The 18,886-nt window shown below is 58.2% G+C and overlaps 1 protein-coding gene across 2 annotated transcripts in view; it reads right to left on the minus strand.

The window, feature by feature from the left end:
- CFAP99 (cilia and flagella associated protein 99) overlaps positions 1 to 18,886 on the minus strand; it is a 42,154-nt gene that overhangs the window by 19,623 nt on the left and 3,645 nt on the right. The window contains exons 2-6 of one of the 2 annotated variants that reach the window (XM_057546566.1): positions 15,810 to 15,936; positions 6,012 to 6,156; positions 5,566 to 5,660; positions 3,193 to 3,305; positions 1,440 to 1,617 (exon numbers count right to left, since the gene is read on the minus strand). In XM_057546566.1, the coding sequence (XP_057402549.1) occupies positions 1,440 to 1,617; positions 3,193 to 3,305; positions 5,566 to 5,660; positions 6,012 to 6,156; positions 15,810 to 15,936 (658 nt within the window). Of the gene's footprint in view, positions 1 to 1,439; positions 1,618 to 3,192; positions 3,306 to 5,565; positions 5,661 to 6,011; positions 6,157 to 9,221; positions 9,440 to 15,809; positions 15,937 to 18,886 lie in introns of those variants that run through there. The other variant, XM_057546567.1, reaches the window with a different exon arrangement.

An 18,886-nucleotide genomic window follows, 5' to 3' on the forward strand; every position in this document is an offset into this window, starting at 1 on the left:
TCACTCACCTACCCACCGTCCATCCATCATCCACCCACCTACCTACCCAACCACCCACCCATCCACCGTCCACCCATAAACCCATCTACACATCCATCTCTTCATCCATCCATCATCCACTCATCCATCCATTTGTCCACCCATCCACTCATGCATTCTCCCACCTACCCACCCATCCACACATCCATCCATCCATCCACCCGACAGATATTTTCCAAGGGTCTGCTCTGAGCCAGGACTGTGCTAGGCATTGGGGATATGGGAAAAATAAGATGGATGAGGTCTGATAAAAGAGACAGATAATAAATGACCCACAAATTACTAAACAACTCTAAAACCTAATTGATGCCATGAAGAAAAGGATCTGGGTCAATGAGAAGGAAATTAAGAGAGACCTGATAGGCGAGGGGTTCATGGAAGGCCTCTCTGGGCAGAGAATGTAACGAGACCTGGCAGGTGGTGGGAGTGGTCTGGGACCTCGGGACCTCCCGGCACTACCCCCTTACCCTCCATATAGTGCTTAGTTCTTCTGGGGAACCAGATTGGTTCTGGGAAGCTGAGTCCATCCCAGATGCTCAGCGTAGAGCCCATGACCGGTCAGAACGTTACACTCCCAGTCATGGTGATCAGTTCAAGGGTAGACATGCAACCTAAGTTGGTCTCATCATACTTTCACAGAATTCTGGGCCCTACATGTCCTCTCATGCCCTGGATGATGCAGTGTGGGTGTGAGGCCTGGATGTTTTGCTACAATGAGGGAAGTTAGCCCAAAGATAAAGTTGACCCTTGGAGGGGACTAGGCCAAGAGAGTCACAGAGAAGCAGCTCTAGAACCCTGATCAAACTATGCCTGAAGCCTATCCTACTTCAGCCATGAGAGTCAGCTGGCTCTCTATTGTCTAAGCCAGACTGAGCTGCTTTTTTCTGTTACTTGTAATACAAAGCATCCTGACCGACAGAAGCCAGCAAGGCAGGGGAGGGAGAGGTAGAGGAAGAGGCCCTAGGCAGATGGGATAGACAGGCAGAGGCCCTGAGGCGCGGACAAGCCTGCAAGATAGGGTCACCCCCGCAGCCCGAGGAGTGGAGACCGAGACCTACACATGCACAAACACAGCGGGGAGGGAGCGGTACACTGCCACAGGGTTAAAAGTGGGCTCCGAGTGCCAAGTGCAGACAGGCCTGCGCCCCGCAGCCAACAGCTCCACTCCATGCCTACTGACCAGACCTCAGGAGGTGGAGTGCGGGAACCCACTCCACTGGGCAGGCTCTGGGTCAGCTGGGCTTCCCACTCTGTGGGGTGAGATGGGGCTGGGGAGGGTGATCAAAGGCTCCTGCTCTGGTCCAGGCACCTCAGCCCTGGAACAGCCCAGCCCCACTGGCCCACACGATCCACTCTCCCTGCCTGGACACCCTAAGCCCACTGCGATCAGCCACACTTACCGGTCTGGTCTTGGCCACCACGGGGACTGGCTCAGGCACTGGGATGGCGCGGGGCCTGGGGGCAGTCAGGTTGAACTCCTTGGGCTCTGTGACCTTGGCCTTGGTCTTTGGAAGAGGGGGCTGATTGGTCAACGCCCCCTGCAGCTGGTTGATCAGCTCCTGGACCTCCGGCTGCCACCTTGAAGGCAAAGGTGGGAGCAGCCACTTAGGGTGACTTCCTAAGCACGCCAACAAGGGGACAGCCCCTTGGGACCTGAAGGACCCCCCAGGAGCTTGGGTCTGCCTGGGGGGGTGGGTAGCGGTGGGACCAACAGCTGCTCTTCACTCGCGGGTGCCGGCTCCCAGCGCTCCCCTAGCACGGAGGAGACTGAGGCCCAGCGGCATCCTCGTCCTAGGTGGGGGGGCCGGGAGGATGGGGACAGGGCAGGTCCCCGCTGCAGGAATCCGGGGGCTAGGAGGACCGGAGGCGGCTGGGAAGTGGAGCCAATCTGGTCCCCAGCAGGTGGCACAGGGGGAGGAAGCCAGGAGCAGGGAGCAGGCTGGTGATTCAAAAGGAAGGTCCCTGGAGCTGTGCCAGCGGCAGGGGGCTCGGGGCTTCGGGAGGGGGACGGGGCAGGGGGAGAGTCTCAGAGTCTCGAGGCGGGGGTCCTGGAGCAGGGGTTTGGGAAGGGCCCTACTGGGCTGCCCCAAAGTCTGGGCTCCCTCCGTGCCGCCACTCCCTGGGTGGGCACAGCCCACCATTGCCCACCTGGGTGGTGTCCCCTCCTGCAGGGCTCCCCTGGGGAGACAGCTTGGTTTGAACTGCTCCCGCCCCAGCCTGAGGACCAAGGTCACCAGGGGGAGGAAGGGCATGTCTGAGGGCCAACAGGGAGTGGGGTCTCGGGAGGGGCAGTGGGGGAAGGGACAGGTCCTTGATGGGGCTGGTCACAGAGCGGGCGGGGAAGGCTGCACATGGGGTGGTGGACAGGGACGCAGGGCCCCGCAGGCCCAGGTGACTGGTGGCAGCCCTGCGGACAGGCAGCGAGTCCAGCCTGGCGGGGACAAGGACGTCCCCCTGGTGAAGGGGCAGCTTTGGGGGACACCCCGCTGCCCAGGGCCAGGGCCTCCTCTCCCGCACGAGGGGCTTCCACCTTCCCGGGGCCCCGGGCCTCCCACGCGTAGCTGGCACCTCAGGGGTCTGCTCGTGCCAGAGCCCTCTGCCTACCTGTCCCCAGCGAGATAAGGTGGCTGCCCCAGCCCCGTCGGAAGGGAGACAACTGGAGGGGCAGCTGCACCCTGGCCCTAGCAGGCCTCTCCCCAGAGACCCCTGAGCTGGCCCTCTGCCTGGGGGTCCTGGCCTGTAGCAGCAAAACCAGCGTGGGCCGGAGCCTGTCAAGGGAGAGGCAGGGCAAGGCAGAGGGCAGCTCTGGGGTGCCAGGCCCAGGAGTGGCACTCTGGGGGCAGCTGGGGAAGAGATGTGGGCCTGAGCCCACTGGGGGCTGTTGCTGCCTCAGCTCCCCGCCCCACGTCCGCCCCTGCGTTCCTGGACCAGGGCCGGACCAGCAGGGTCCCTGCAGGGTCCCTGCAGCAAGGGGGCACCGGCACAGCGCCCTGCTCAGCCAGTGGGCTCCAGAGCAGAAGGGGCCAGCTCCCGCCCCCCTGATCCGGCTGGTCCTAAAGCCACTCTGGCCGTCAGGCCCTGCTGGCCATTGGCTGGCTGCCCGCGTGGGCGCCCCACCCCCCCTGCACCAGGTCGCGGCCCTGCGCTGCCCACCTCATCAGGGGGTCGATCCAGTGCTCCTTCACGTGGGTGGTCTCGTAGAAGAGGCTCCACTCATCCTTGATCCATGAGCCCAGGTTCAAGGGGTTGAAGAGGAACCCAAGGAACTGAGGGAAGAGGGAGCCGTGGGCCCTGGTGCCTCCACAGGGAGAGTCAGGGCCGAGGGGGCAGGTGTGGCCATCGCCCCCGAGGGGACCTCGGCCCACAGCAGGCAGGGGGCCCCACTCCGCTCGCCCCCTCCTGCTGGGCCGGGGGAGCTGCCCCTCACTCGCCGGGGCTCCGCCTGAGCCAGTGGGTCCCTGCCTGCCGTGGGCCCCCGGGCTCCAACCCCTCGCACCCTCTGTGGACCTGGGCCGACTCCCGGCGGGCTGGAGAAGCCTGTCCGCCCCTCTCTGCTTGAGCGGCTGCTGGGGCAGTAAAGGCCGCACGCGGGGCCCGGTGGGCTGAGCAGGCGCCCCTGCAGCCGTGGTGAACTCGAGCGGCTGAGCCAGGGGGTGGCGGTGGGCAAGGGCAGGGTCTCTGGTCCCCACGGCTACCTCCCCAGGGGGGCCGCTGCCCCACAGCCACGTGCTCACCTCCCACCTCCCCTCAGGCCTCCCCGCCCTTCTTCACGGGGCAGCAGCCAGGTGTCCTTCTAGAGCCTTCCACAGCTTCCCACTTGGCAGCCTGGCCCCTGCTCACCCCACCCCACCCCAGGGGCCTCTCCTCAGCTTCCCCACCCTACCCCGCTCAGTCCCCCCGCCTCTCTCCCACCCACTCTTTCAGCCCTGCTCCCACTTCCTGTCAGAAGGAGGCAGTCAGCCCCCTGTACCTGGGCCCTGGGGTCTCTGCACTCCCCCTCCCAGCCCCCAGTAGCTGGGCCCTGGGGTCTCTGCATTCCCCGCAGAGTGCCTGCCAATGCAGGGAACACAGGTTCAAGCCCTGGTCCGGGAAGATTCCACATGCCACGGAGCAGCTAAGCCTGTGCGCCACAACTACTGAGCCTGCGCTCTAGAGCCCACCTGCCACAACTACTGAGCCCAAGTGCCACAACTACTGAAGCCCGCACGCCTAGAGCCTGTGCTCCGCAACAAGAGAAGCCACCGCAATGAGAAGCCCGCGCACTGCAACGAAGAGTAGCCCCTGCTCGCCGCAACTAGAGAAAGCCCGCGTGCAGCAAAGAAGACCCAAGGCAGCCAAAAATAAATAAATAAATTTATAAAAAAAAAAAATGAAGCCCTTGCTTAAGATAACTATGCAAATATTTACCCACTGTGAATTGCTTATGTTTATACGTAAATAGGAAAACGAGTCATTAAAAATAACATGCTGCCTCAGGTTACCTGCTGCGGGAGGGTGCAGATCTCTGGGGCCTGTAGTCCTGGCAAGTGTCACTGCTCCAGGTCTCCCCTTCCCCAGGCGGGGGCAGTGGGAAGGCTTCTACCCCACCCTGCCTGAGCTGCCCCTGCAGAGCTTGCAGCCTCCTTCCAGAGAGGCCCCAAAGCACTCCTGGGGCCTGAGCTCTCCCCGCTCTTCTCCAGGGAGTCCCTGTCCTGGTCTGGTGACTGTGTGTCGCCCCCCCCAACCCCCCACCCCCCGCCAAGCCAAGTAAGGAGGAGCGAGCCAACGGTTGAAAGCCTGGTCCAAGAACTGGCTCTGCCACTCATGTGCTGTGTGACGTTGGGCAAGTTACCGAACCTCTCTGTGCCTCAGTTTCTTCAACTGTGGGATGAATGCCCGTAGGAGTGACCTTATCCGGTAATTGTGAGGGTGAAGCAAGAGCTGCTTGCGGAGGAAGCCGGGCCCACAGCAAATGCTTTGTGGGCGTAGCCGGCAGAGGGCAGGACACTCAGGCTCATTCATGGTCCTGCTGGCCCCAAGGCCCGGGAGTCCCAGGCTTTCTACACAAGGAAACAGGCAGCCACAGGAGTGGTCCTGGGCAGGGCAAGGGGGTGGGCTCCTGCAGGCTCCCTCTCGAAGGGTACCAGTCCTCAGACCCGCTCAGAAATGCTCCCTCGGCCCTGCAAAGCTGCACAGCCCCTCTTGGAGGAAGGAGAGGCTGCCCTGGGCCTGGAGCTTGGTCACGAGTCAGAGGAGCCCGAGAAGGTTCCAGAGGCCCGGACTGAACAGGCAAGGACTCCCTGTCGTGACTAGCAGCTAGCATCCAGCAGCTACCACCCACCGGACCATGAGGAACGGAAACCAAATGCCCCGGGCACAAAAAGAGCACATTCGCAGCAAAGAGAGGGTGTGGGTTCGTTTTAAACACAGAACAAACCCAGCAGTTTCTTTCGTTAAAGTGAGCCAGAAAGGTAAGAGGTCAGCGCCAGATGGGGCAGACCTTTGACCCTGGGTTTAAGAATAGAACTTGGGGCAGGTGGGGCTCACCTTGCACACCTTGTGGACGGGTTGGGACTTCATGATGCTACAGAAGAGCTGAAAGCCGAGCTCCTCCAGCTGGAAAGTGGCCAGGTAGCAGATCACTAAGGAGAGAGGGTGCAAGAGCGGGGAGGAGGACATGGGGGTCCCCGCCCTGGGCCCCCGGCATTTGACCCTGGGGGAGTCAGCCGGAGGCTAAGGGCCCGACAGGTGCACTGCAGGTGCAGCGAACTGAGCTGAAGGCACCCGCCTCCATCAGGGCGTGTGACCAGAGGCAAGCGCTCCATCTGGGCCCACGTGAAAATAACCTGATACAACAGTACAAATGACGTCATCTCATACAGGGGGGCGGGGGGGGCGCCGTCGCTGTCAAGGGTCTGCGGCTGACAAGGAGGCCAGGGCCTGGCCCGCAGGGACCCATGGGCCCACCACCGTGGCTGGCCACGGGCACCTACCCTCAAAGAGGCTGTAATCGGCCCACAAGCAGAGCCGGCCGTCCTGCATGTAGAAGGCGTCCACCACGATGGTCAGCAGCTTCCGGTACTCGAGGCACCCGGACAGAACTTCCATGATGAACGCCTGCTCCTGGGGGCTCAGGGTCTGGAGGAGAAACAGCTCGGGAGGGGGCCGCCGGCCAAGCCAGGGGAGAGGGCAGCCGCCTCCCGATGTGGGGGTCCCCAGTGCCCCCTGGAGCAATGGGCAGCGCCCCAGCCTCCAGGAACACTGACCCTCGGACCCTGCAGGTCCTCCCCCAGGAATCAGTCCCGCCGGCTCTCCAGGGTGGTGACAGTGCGGTGGGGCAAAGACGGAAATAAACACGGAAAATGACCCCGAAGGAAAAGTCCTGTGTGACTCCGGTCATATGAGGCCCCTAGAGGATTCAAATTCCCAGGACAGAAAGTAGAAGCGGGGGCGCCGGGGTAGGGGGAGAGGGTGGGGAGCTGTTGTTTAATGTGGACAGAGTTTCAGTTTGTGAAGGTGAGAAGGTTCTGGAGATGGATGGTGGTGATGTTCACACGTGAATGTACTTAATGCCATTGAATTGTACACTTAAGAACAGTTAAGATGGTAAATTTTATGTCATGTGTATTTTACCGCAATAAAAAAAAAAAAACACCAAGCAAGGAAAATCTCTGGGGGAGGGAATTAGTGTTTGCGGAGACTGACTTTTTTCCACTTACTCTTTGGAATATTGTGGGGTTTGTGACCTGTGTGTGTCACGTGTTACCTATTCAAAAAACCAGTTAAGTTTTTGACAATAAGAAAAAAAGAACGTCTAATGTTGCCAATGCAGCAATAAGAAGGGCTGGTGGTATGGTGTTGGTGAGTCTTTCCCGAAAGCAATCTGGAAACATGTTTAAGAGCCTTGTATTTTCCATACACTTTAATCCAGTAACCACACTTCTGGGAATCTAAGGAAACCAGACAAAAAGCAGAAAATATCCATGTACAAGCAGCTCAGGGCAGTGGTACGTGCAGTGGTTGAAAGTATTAACAGCCTAAATGTCAACACAGGGAATCAGATACGATCTCTTCGTGTTGTGAGTGAGTAGGACGCAGCCATTACAATGATGTTTCTGGAAAACTTATAGTAAGATGACAAAATACTTAATACCGTGTAAAACTGAAAATGCAGACCAGGATCCCAACAGATGTAAAACACATCAAAATAAACTCTCGCTAGCAGTATCATTCCCCTTCTCCCCCCAAATTTTTTTGGACAACCTATTAGATAAATTTTGGCACTCCCTTGCTTTATTTTGAATTTTTTATTATCAATGAAATTTTCATACGTTTACTGGACATTTATTTGTATTTCTCTTCTGTGAATTATCAATTTATATCCTTGGCTAACCTTTTTTATTTGGATAATATTTTTAGGAGCCCTTTGCATATTGAGGGAATTAACATAGTCATTAGTGTGATAGTTACTTGTCACAAGCTCGTAATTTTCCTTTTAACTTTGCGCAAAACATTTTTTAGCATATAGAGCGTAGAGGTTTTCACTTTGTTTTCTTTTTTTTTGGCTGTGCCATGCGGCATGTGGGATTTTAGTTCCCCAACCAGGGGTCAAACCTGTGCCCCCTGTATTGGGAGCACAGAGTCTTAACCACTGGACCACCAGGGAAGTCCCGATTTTACTTTGTTTTGAGGTCAAATCTACCTTTTCCTCTGTGATTTCTTCCCTTGTCTTTATGCTAAGAAAACAACAGAGTAATGAGATCATCTGAGGGGTCTTGGACGAGCCCAAGCCCTCGGGGAGCCCCGGACCCCACGCGTGTGAGCGGGGTGGCTGGATGCCGGGGGGCAGACAGCATCATTCTCACGCCCTCCCAGTCTCCGCACCACAGGGGCTGAAGGCCTGAGAGCCGCCTTCTCCAGCCGCTTCTGGTGGGGGTTCTGGGCACAGTTGGGTTCTGCTGGTGAGACGTACTTGCAGGAGGGATGGGAGGCGAGAGGGGTGACGTTCCCCTCCTCCCTCAGCAGGGGCCAGGCCCCGACATTGACTCAGCCGCCCTTCCAGTGCCCCGAGTGGCTTCTGGGCTCCTGGGAGGACCCCATCTGATCCGGGGTAATGATGTACTCCTACGACCTGACCTCCGACCTCCGACCTCCGCTCCCGGGCTCCTCTTCCTCTTCTCCATTATCTGCACTTGTCCCCTGGGTGAACTCACCCGCTGTCAAGGCTGACACGTGCTGATTTCAAATGTGCGCCAGCCCGGGCCGGGCCGGCTCTCCCTGGACTTCGGAAAGTGCTGTCTGCTCCTGTTCCACCTCCCTGCTTGGGTGTCTGACCCCATGGGCTTTGCCCAGACCTGCCCTCCCCCGCCTTCCCGGCTCCGTAAACACAATGCCTTGCTCCACCGTTCAGACCAAGCCCTTGATGCCCACCCCACCATCCCATCCCTCGGCTCCGGCTATGGGGTCCCAGCTGCTCTCCCGCTTCTCCTGCTGCCCCTCCTCAGTGTATTTTCAACCCGCCAGCCGCCAAGCAATTCTTTGTAAAATGAAAGTCAGATCATGTCTGTCCTTCCGGAGAACCCTCCAGAAAAAGAGTCCTTAAAAGGGCCGGCAAGGCCCAGCTCCCTCCGAGGCACCCCCCCACCCCGGCCCCCGCCTCCGCCCCATCCAGGCTCCACTCCAGCCACGCTGGCTGCCCTCTGTTTCTCCAACACGCGGGGTGTCTCCTCAGGGCCTCCGCACTGGCTGTCCCCTCTGCCTGCAGTGCTGTTCCCTGCACTTGCTCCCCGACTCCCATCAGGTCTTTGCTCAGATGTCACCTGACCCGGAAGGCATCCCTCACCACCCCTCAGGGTCAGACGCGGCCTGGCCCCCTCAGCTGGCGGCGCACACCGGGATTATTGCCCCTTCCCTGCTGGGATGTCGTCTGGGCGCTCAAGAGGGAGGGAGTGGAGCTCCCTGCCTCCGTGGGAGGCCGTGGGGACCCCGTGACGTCCCAGTGCAGGCCGGGCACGGACTGGAGGCTCCTCCCCGCGGAGCACCGCCAGGAGGGGGAGGTGGGGGGCTCTTGCTCCGGGTCAGCTCTGGTCTCAGCAACCAGGATCCTGCCTCATTTTCCCTCTCAGGCTCCTCTAAGCCCTGGGCTGTGCCCACACCAGAGGGCACGAGCCCCAGCTGGGCCCCAGTCCCCGCTTTTAACTTACTGCACTGGTCAAAGGAAGCCCAGGGGGCCCGGAACAGGCAGCTCGGAAAGCAGTGCGTCAGCAGGGCTGGCACGGAGGACGCCCTGAGTCAGCGCTGCCCGGGCTGAGGCCGCATGACACCGTGGGACGCCAGCCTGCAGCCTCCCCGGCCTCCCAGGCTCAGACAACAGCAGCTCCACTTCTCGTTCACTTGAACGTCTGTGTTCGGGGGCGTGAATGTGTATTCTTAATACGGCCAGAGCCTTGAGCCTGCGGCTACAGGATGCCATCTGCCCGCGGTGAGGAGGTCAGGCAGGGCTGCACTGGCCCAGGGGTCTGGGAAGGTGGGGAGCCAGGCGGGACCTGACACTCTGGCCCACATGCCAGGTCTTCTCCGCCAGGAAGGTCAGGCCAGCAGGTCACAGAGAGGAGACCGAGGCCCAGAGGTGACACGCAGGTCAGAGGGCACTGAGTCCTAGACCAGGTCCTCCTGGCCAGGCTAGCACAGAAGGCAGGGTGAGGCCTGGACCCCACTGAGAAGGCCCCAGTACGGAGCCGGCCCCGAATCCTGGGCCAGCCTCGGTCACTGAGGCCAGAGGGCTACCGCCCAAGGGCATCTGAGTTCCTGATACACTCTTGGGCCTTGGTCAAGTTCAGCGCTCCTGAGTCTGGGGACCGGGGCAGGTTCCGGGGAGAGCGGCAAGTGCTCCGACAAGGGTCTCATGGGCAGTCCTGGGGAGGGGCTGGGCTGTGGGCAGGGGAAGCAGAGGCCCACAGCCTGCCGGCTCTTCACAACCTGCAGTGCCTCCTACGAGAGATCCTCAGAGTTCACAGGCCCAGCTTGTCTGCTGGGGCCACAGGGAAAGGACAGAGCTAGACCAGGGGCCGGGGCCGGGACGCTGCTTTTACTGCAACCTGGGGTTTGAAATTCACATCACCAATACACAGGGCCTCCTGCTAATCAGCGATGCAAAGACCGAAGTCAGAAAAGTAGGCAGAGGAAATTGAGGCTGCCGGCTGCCCACACAAGCCCTTCTCCCTTTCTTCCTGCCTAACAGGAGAAAGCTGTCTCGTTGGGAGAGAGGCAATGTGCCCAGCTAAAACTTTTCCGGGCCCCTAGCTGATGTGGCACATGGCTCCAATCAATGAGATCTGATGGCAGATTGCTAGGTGTGGCCTCCAAGAAAGCTCCTTGAAAGTTAGGGAGATTCAGCTGGTGCCTGCCTTATACTGTTTGCCTTTCTCCTCTTCTCTCTGGGATATGGATGCAATGCTGGAGTAGGGCAGCCATTTTGCAACTACAAGGCAAAGGGTACATTCTAAGGATGGATAAGCAGACAGGAAGGAGAGTGAGTTCCTAATGGCACCCCAGAGCTGCTGAACCCATCCTGGACTGCCTATGTGCGGACTGCTTCTTATGTGAGCAAAGATACCTCTAATTTCTTTAAGCCGCTGCTTTCCTGGTGTTGTTATAGCCAAACACTGTTTCCAAACAGACACAGGTCCAAGCGATAGTCCAGAGAAAGAAATACTCATGAAAATATAACAGGAGAGGGACTACCCTCGTGGCGCAGTGGTTAAGAATCCGCCTGCCAATGCAGGGGACACGGGTTCGAGCCCTGGTCCGGGAAGATCCCACATGCCGCGGAGCAACTAAGCCCGTGCGCCACAACCACTGAGCCTGCGCTCTAGAGCCCGCGAGCCACAACTACTGAAGTCCCCGCGCCTAGAGCCCGTGCTCTGCAACAAGAGAAGCCACCGCAGTGAGAAGCCCAGGCACCGCAACAAAGAGTAGCCCCCGCTCGCCCCAACTAGAGAAAGCCTGCACACAGCAACGAAGACCCAATATAGCCAAAAATAAATAAATTAAATAAATAAATAAATAAATAAACTGTAATGAAAGTATGGGTTTTGTCTTTATACACACACACACACACACACACACACACACACACACATATAAAACAGGAAAAATGCTGATTATAACTACACCAACTGCCTTTTCCCACCTATTTGGTTGGCAAAGATAACATTTGCTAGCACGCTACGTAAGCAAGCCATAGGGGAACAAGCACTCCCCACCTGCCAGGTAGAGTGTCAACGTGGAGGTCTCTGTGGAGGGTCAACTGGAAAGATCTTTTGCAATCATGAGGGCCAATACTCTCGCACGTGTGTTTTCTGGGACTTGACCTTGGGCGTGTCTGCCCAGGTGCAGTGGGACGAGTGGGCCAGTCTGTCCCACGGCGATTTGCAACAGTAAAGGACTGGAAACAGCCATGATCCCGTCCACGGGGGACGGCTGGGACGGTTCTGGCACAGCCAGACAGAAGGTTGCTTATGGCTTCACGATAAGAACATGGAACGGTCCCCGGGATATCTTGTTAAGTGAAAAAAGCAAAGGCGGGACTGTGTTACAATGCACTACCGTTTTGAAAAAGATTTTAAAAGTACATATATAATTATATATAACTTTTAAACGTAAAATTTATAGCTTAAACAAAATTTTTCCAGATCTATTATCTATGCAAGACAAGCCTGGACCGTCTCTGGAAGGAACCACAGGTCACTGGTCTCCTGGGAGGGCCGGTGTGGGAGCGAGACCCCCAATGGATACCATTTTGAACCTTTTGGGTTTTGGATCTTTGATGTCAACATATCAGGTGTTTAAAAAAATATATTAAAATAAAAAATATTTCCTGAGCCCAGGTTTTCTCTGACACTACGGACTAGAAGGTGAAACAAGGCTTTCTGGTACTTGGCCACTGCCACCCAGCCACCCTGGCCCTTCCCGCAGGAACCTGGGCTGGTGTTTCCAGGCTCCACCCACTCCTGCTTTTCCCCCAACCTCTTGCACAAGCCCATTCCGGTTTCCCCTCCCCCCCTCCCCCCCACCCCTTTCCCTCGGCTGGGGAACTGGCCTTTCCCCACCCCTGCCTCACCCCCAGACTGACTGACCAGCTGCCGGGCACCTCTCCTGCCAGCCCAGGGCTGAGCCTTTCGTTCCCCTGCTCAGCGCTCACCTGCCCTCCCGCCCACTGTTTGCTGAGTGGCCGGATCTCCTTCTCCCCCCTCCTCCCACCCCAGGGAATCTCTCTCAAAGCCAGACCCTTCTGCGAGGGCTACTCAGACCTCATGGGCTTTCTGGGTACCCCAAGCTGACTGCTGTGCCTATCACACCCCACCCCTGTCCTGCAGGCCCGGGCAGTTCTCTGGACGTTCCTACGCCCAACCTGGTGGTCCTGGTGCCTGAGCCGAGGTGCTGGGTAGCCCGGAGGAGTGAGGCCTACCAGGTTCCATCCCCCTTATAGCTGGTGCACTAATGAAATGACACTTGTTCCAAAGAGACATTAACCAGTGGGGATGGGCAAAGCCTGGGTCAGGAGGGAGGCAGGGTGGGAAGCACCTCCTCCCTCCTGTTCCCCACTGAGGGCCGGGCGCTGGCTGGCAGCAGTGCCTTGTCGCTGGTGCCGCCCCCTCCTGCCCTCCGTCCTTTCTCCAGCTCCAGGCCCCCAGCCAGGTCCTCAGTGCTGTTCCCAGACGTCAGGCCACTTCTGTTTCTACAACCACTCCGCAGACTGGCATCTGGAGAGGCTGCTCCCCACACTTTAGCCCCCCTCGTGCACGGTGCTGCTGATGGAGAACTTTCTCTCAATGGTAAATGGATCCCTTTCTGATCTTAGACCAAATCTTCTCCCACTGACATATGTTCTCTGTGCAGAAATGCCATCAGGACCATGCCCGAGGAAACCCCCTGTCAGAGGGCTGGGAGGCTGCTCTGTGTGTGTGTGTGTGTGTGTGTGTGTGTGTGTGTGTGAGGGGAGGGGTTCCCAGGCTTCAGTCTAGAGAGGGAGAGTCACCACACCCTGCCCCCAATCCGCAAATCCTTGGACTTTTCCCTATCTTGAGATTATTAATTATATCTGCAAAGATGGTATCTCAAAATAAGGTCACATTCACAGGTAACCGGGGTGAAGACGTCAACATTTCTTTTTGGGGGACCCAGCTGAATCCACAGCCCTGCCCTTCCCCAGACTCTCTGCCAGTGGGTCTATGTGCTGTGTAATTCTCTGCCAGGTGGCAGTCTTGAGCCCTGGCCTAACAAGAGCGGTGTACTGCACCAATTTTCTGACAGCTGGAAGTAAAGGTACGTTGTCCAAACTGGGTCAGTTTCCAGTGTACCATTCCACTTGGACTTAGGATGGCTTTCTGAAAGGATGTAAAAGACAGGTGCACCTGTAAAAGAAGCTGCTTCTCCATCCGTCCAGCATAGGCACATCTCAAAGACGCAGATGGCCCCCTTGGAAGACTCAGGGCACCGCTGGGTTGGGGGCTGAGCTGGCGTGGTGCCTCCCTCCCCACGGCCTTGCACACGTCTGTCATCATGCCATGGCTCACCGGTGACAACTAGGACTCATTTACTATTAATAATCCATTGGATGTGGTAAAAAAAATCCCCAAACTACTTTTTTTTTTTTTTTTTTGGCTGTGCCGTGCGGCTTGTGGGATCTTAGTTCCCTGACCAGGGACCGAACCTGTGACCCCTGCAGTGGAAGCACAGAGTCCTAACCACTGGACCACCAGGGAATTCCCATCCCAAACTATTTGTTGTAACAAACCCACTTTCAGTAATTATTCTGGAGAAATCAGGACATTAACTTTACCACTTTTGCTGAGCGGTAAGGGATGCCTTGCAGGGCCTGGGGGGCCGGGGCTGGGGACAGAGGGCAGGACACCAAGGAGGCTCGCTGGAAATGGAAGGTGAGAAACGTGGGTGACACAGGGAACTGGAGTAGAGGTCTTTTTCTTAGGATGAGGGAATGCATAGCAGCTGTGGGTGACGGGAAAGACCCACTGAGGGGAGTGAGGCCGGACAGACAGAAGGAGTAGCCAAAGGGGCCGGGCCTGCAGTGGGGAGGAGCAGGCCGGCCGGCCGGGCTGGGGCTGCGCTGAGCTGCGCAAGGCCAGCTCAGACTGGGAAAGAGCAGGACTGTGGATGGGCCTGGCCTTGGCTGTTTTCATCATTCCCCCAAAATGCTTAGGGTCTCAGGGGAGAGTTTGAGGAGGGGGAGCAGAGACTTGGGGGAGGGAGGTGCAGCCCACGCCCCAGTCCTTGCTGACTGCCAGGCTCCAGCCGGCAGACACCCTTTTCTGAATGACACAGGGGAGCAGGGACTGGGGCAGCGGTGCCCAGCTTTCTCTTGTGAGAGAGGCTTTGGTTTCCAGACGCCCCGGCTCTGCGTGCACTGCCAGGGCCCTGCCCCCCATCCTCCCAACCAGGTTTTCCAGCTGCTGCCCCACGAGGCGGCTGACGGAGAAAGGGAAGGTGGGTCTGTCTGCAGCACGGCAGAGGCCACGCCCCTGCAGGTGTATGGGGGTGGGGCCTGGCCCCAGTCACATCCCAGGGCCCGCAAAGCAGCTCACAGGCCTTGTTAAGCAGAGTAAGGGAAGGCTGCAGCTGGCGATTCACCCCGTAAGACCCCATTTGCTCCTCCTTCCAGGGGGCGCGGCGAGGGGGATGGGGGCAGCAGGCCGAGTGGTAATCCCCGAGTGCTTCCCTGGGTGGACTTAGTCTCCTCTGGATGCCCCGTCCAACGGAGTCCACGGCCCGGAGTCCTGAAGGTGGCACCCCTGCAACGCGTGCCCCTGCTCCTGGCACCTGCCCTTGACGGACGGACGGATGCGGGGTCAAGTCACAGGGAGGCCTCCAAGGTGCTAGAGCGAGGACAGACCTGGGCCCAGAGACTTCAGCCCGGGGTCTCTCTGCATATGCTTGAAGTGGGGTGGGCTGTGGTAGGACAGGGACCCCCAGGGCACGGGAACAAGAGCCGAGTAGCTCTTCCAGGTGTGGCCCCTCTGCCCCACGCACATCCCTGCCCTGGGGGACGAAGATGTCCCCCAGTGGAGGGTGCTGAGCCGAGGTGCCTGCGAGGCTGACTCCCGTCCACCTTCAGCCGAGGATGGGACGACCCCACAGACGCACCCCGAGTTTCGGCGCCCATGTTCCCTTGTCACGAGAGTAGTCTGATGCACATTCTGGGAGTTAGGAATGCCTCCTGAAGCAAAGAGGGGGTCCCATCCCTGAAGGGCACCCGAGATTCAGAGTGAGAGCTGATGTAAGCCTTTGGCTAGCTGGGAATCTCACCTTGGGCCTCTCCTCGTGAAGGAAGGAAAGTGGCTGTTAGGAATGAGACTAAAAAGCTCCTGACAGGGCTTCCCTGGTGGCGCAGTGGTTAAGAATCCTCCTGCCAATGCAGGGGACACAAGTTCGTTCCCTGATCCAGGAAGATCCCATATGCCATGGAGCAACTAAGCCTGTGCACAACTACTGAGTCTGCGCTCTAGACCCCGCGAGCCACAACTACTGAAGCCCGCGCGCCTAGAGCCCGTGCTCCGCAACAAGAGAAGCCACCGCAGTGAGAAGCCCACGCACCGCAACGAAGAGTAGCCCCCGCTCGCCGCAACTAGAGAAAGCCTGCGCGCAGCAGCGAAGACCCAACGCAGCCAAAAATAAATAAGTAAAATAAATAAATTAAAAAAAAAAAAAAAGCTCCTGACAGGTGTCACTGCTACGGCCTCCCCGTGAGCCCTGAGCCACCACTCGGACCCTACCTGCAGGGAGGTGGCCGCAGCCTCCAGGAACTGCTCGGGACTCTCCTTCTCAGGTTTAAATTGGTCCAGTAGCTTAATCACAGTTTCAATGCATTTTCCATAGTAGGCCGTCTTCCCAGGTGGGACCCTAAAAGCAAACCGTGACAGGTCACGCCCTCCACGCACCCTAGGCTGTCAGCTCGGCAGGTGGCAAAGGACCTTCACCAAACTGACAGGAGGTCCACCAGGGAGCCTGGGACCTCGCGGGGCGAGGAGTGTTGGAGGGAAGTGGGGACCCCGGCGGGGGTAACCCCAGGCCCACTTCCTGGGCTGTGTCCCTGCAGGCCTTGGGGAGCCTGCCCCCAGGCTCCCGCTCGCCCACAGCCCCAGCAGCCCTCTCTGCCCCGCCCCTGGAGGCCCCCTGGCTGCCCCACGTGGCCCCAAGCCCTCCAGCTGTGCACGGGTGGGGAGGACCCCTGGGAGAGGCCAGGCCAGAGAGTGGAGGCACCTTGTGAGTCAGCCTGAGCGGCCCTCAGCCCACCTGGGGTTTGGTGGTGGATGACTCAGCAGGCCCTGCTCGGAGGGAGAGGGGGACCTAAACACAAAAGTTTGGGGCAAGGAGAATCCTCGGGTCACCACGTTCAATACCCTCAATTTAAAGATGAGGTAACCAGCACCCAGAGGGGATGCATAGTCGGTAAGTGGCCAGGCCTGAGCATTCCAGAAACAGACCAGCTCCAGGAGACTGGCTTGCTCAGAGCCCTTCTCTGGCAGACCCTGGAGAAGCCGCTTGGGGTAGGAATGGGATCCCAGGAAGTGGTTCTAACAGGTGACCCCCAAATTGTCCTCAGAGCAGGGTGGCCAAGCCCCCCAGGAGCTCCTCTCTCATCCCCCCTTGTTCCACGCTGATTGGGCAGCTTCCCTGGGTCACCGTGCTGCTGGCTTCTTGGGCCCCAGCTATTGGCAAAGCCAGGCTGCTAGTGCCCTGGAGACAGCAGGGGTACCTCTTCTCCACCCAACAAGCTGGAATGGCTCTGGATGGCAGCACCCAGACTGAGGCCCTCCAGGATGGAGACTGAGTGAAAAAACAAAAGCCACATACACTGACACTGGGGGTCACCAGTGAGATGGCCAATCCCAGCCAATCACGGTCCACTGGGTGAGTCCCCCCGCCACCATCACTTGAAAGAGAACGAAGGCCAAATGCCACCAGACACTGCAGAGAGCCTCTGACACCAAACTTGGAAACAGAAACCAGCAAAAAAGGAAGTAGGAGAAAGCAGACAACATACACAGCAGGAAAAACCCGGAAACAAACAACTATACCACCTCTGAGAGATGGAGAGAGATACGGTATCCAAGAAACATCTGCAGGAAAAGAAAGAGTTCTTGGAAATTAAAATATGACAGCAGAACTAAAGATATAAATAGAAGAGGCAGAAGATAAAGCTGAGGAAATCTCCCAGAGAGCAGAAAAAGATGAAGATGTAGGAAGTAGGAGAAAAACACCAAGAAAATCGGGGAACCACTCCAAAAGATCTGAATTCCAATCAACAGGAGTTCCAGAAAAATGGGAGCGACATAATGCAAGGGAATATCCCAGAATTGAGGGACAGGGTCCCTGAGCGCCCTGAAGCAGGTCGTGTAGGAAGGGACAGGAGGGGTGCAGGGTAGCCTCGGGTTCCCCAGTGGTAACTCTGGGCACCAGGGTTTAGGGAACCCATCTCCAACCAAGAAGAATGATGGCTCTGTGGATGGGGTGGGGGGGCGCTGCACCCGGCCCGGGGAGGGAGCCCAGAAAGGAACAGGCTTGGGACTGGGAAGCCAGAGATTTTCCAGGAAGGTGACAGCAGGTGGCAGGCCAAGGGCCCCAGAGCACGGGGGACAGGGGTTCCAAGGGGAGCTCTGCACCTCTCAGGTCCCCCATTTTGGAGCAGTTTTACCGAGGCTTTGACACCTGCCCTCATCAGGACAGGGAAGGAGAGACTTCCCTGGTGGTCCAGTGGTTAAGATTCTGCACTTCCGATGCAGGGGGTGTGGGTTCAATCCCTGGTCGGGGAACTAAGATCCCACATGCCATGCGGCCAGAAAAAAAAAAGGACAGGGAAGGAAGCTCCGCAGCTGCCTGCCTGTCAGCCCAGGGGATGCGTCCCCACCCCTCTGCCAGCTGCACTCTTGGGCCCCAGCTCCACCCAGCACAAAGGCTTGACTGGGGCAGCCCCTTAGGGGCTGCTTCAGGGCCCAGCCCCAGCTGTGCATGGACACAAAAGCCGGCAGGAGCCTCTCCCGAATGAGGCCAGAAGAAAGGCCTCTTGGAACTCGGAAATGTGCTGGAAATGGCTTGAAGCCCTGATGCCGAGGGCAGGCCCTGGAGACCACCTCTCAGGAGGGTCAGTGGATCCGGAGATGGGGTCTATGGAAACCAGGGCAAACTGCATGAGCAAAGGCCAAGACCCACGAAGGCTTATAGGGGTGCCCGAGAGTTCCTATTTCCACATCAGTTCTTGTCCCGAAGTGCTCGTGAGCCATGGGTGCTGAGTAAGCCAGCTGCCAGCACCACCAGGACGCGTCACTGCCTCAGGGCAGGTGGTAGTGCCGCTTTCTGAAGTGCGGGAGGTCTGGGAGGAGTGGTCTCCGGTCAGGGGAGCCCCCTTCCACTCCATCCATCACTAACACATCCTCCAAGTTCTCTGCTGCCGCAGGACCCAGCAGGGTCTCCTCAGCCTGCCCTACCCCTTCACAGCCCAGGGTCACCGTCTCTGGACCCTCTTCCTTCCTCGCCCCAGCCCTGTCCACTTGGGCTTCTCACTGGCTCAGAAGGCCCATCACATGTGTCTCCAGAGCCTCAAATACTTTTCTTTCTGCTCTTCCTGGTGAGCTCCTAGGCATACCTCAACACCCCATTCAAATATCACCACCTGTGAAGCCTCCCTTCCTCCTCCCTTAGCTCTCCCCTTCTCTGTGCCTACTCCGAAGTCGCCCAAACTTCCCTTACACTCCTGTGAGCCTCTGGTGCAGGGCCCTGCCTTTTCACCTCTGAGTTCTCTGCCCTTACCCCAGAGCTGGCACCCAGCGAGAGCCACAGAATTGTCTGTGGA

Source organism: Balaenoptera acutorostrata, chromosome 5 (assembly GCF_949987535.1).
Source record: "Balaenoptera acutorostrata chromosome 5, mBalAcu1.1, whole genome shotgun sequence".
NCBI lineage: Eukaryota > Metazoa > Chordata > Mammalia > Artiodactyla > Balaenopteridae > Balaenoptera > Balaenoptera acutorostrata.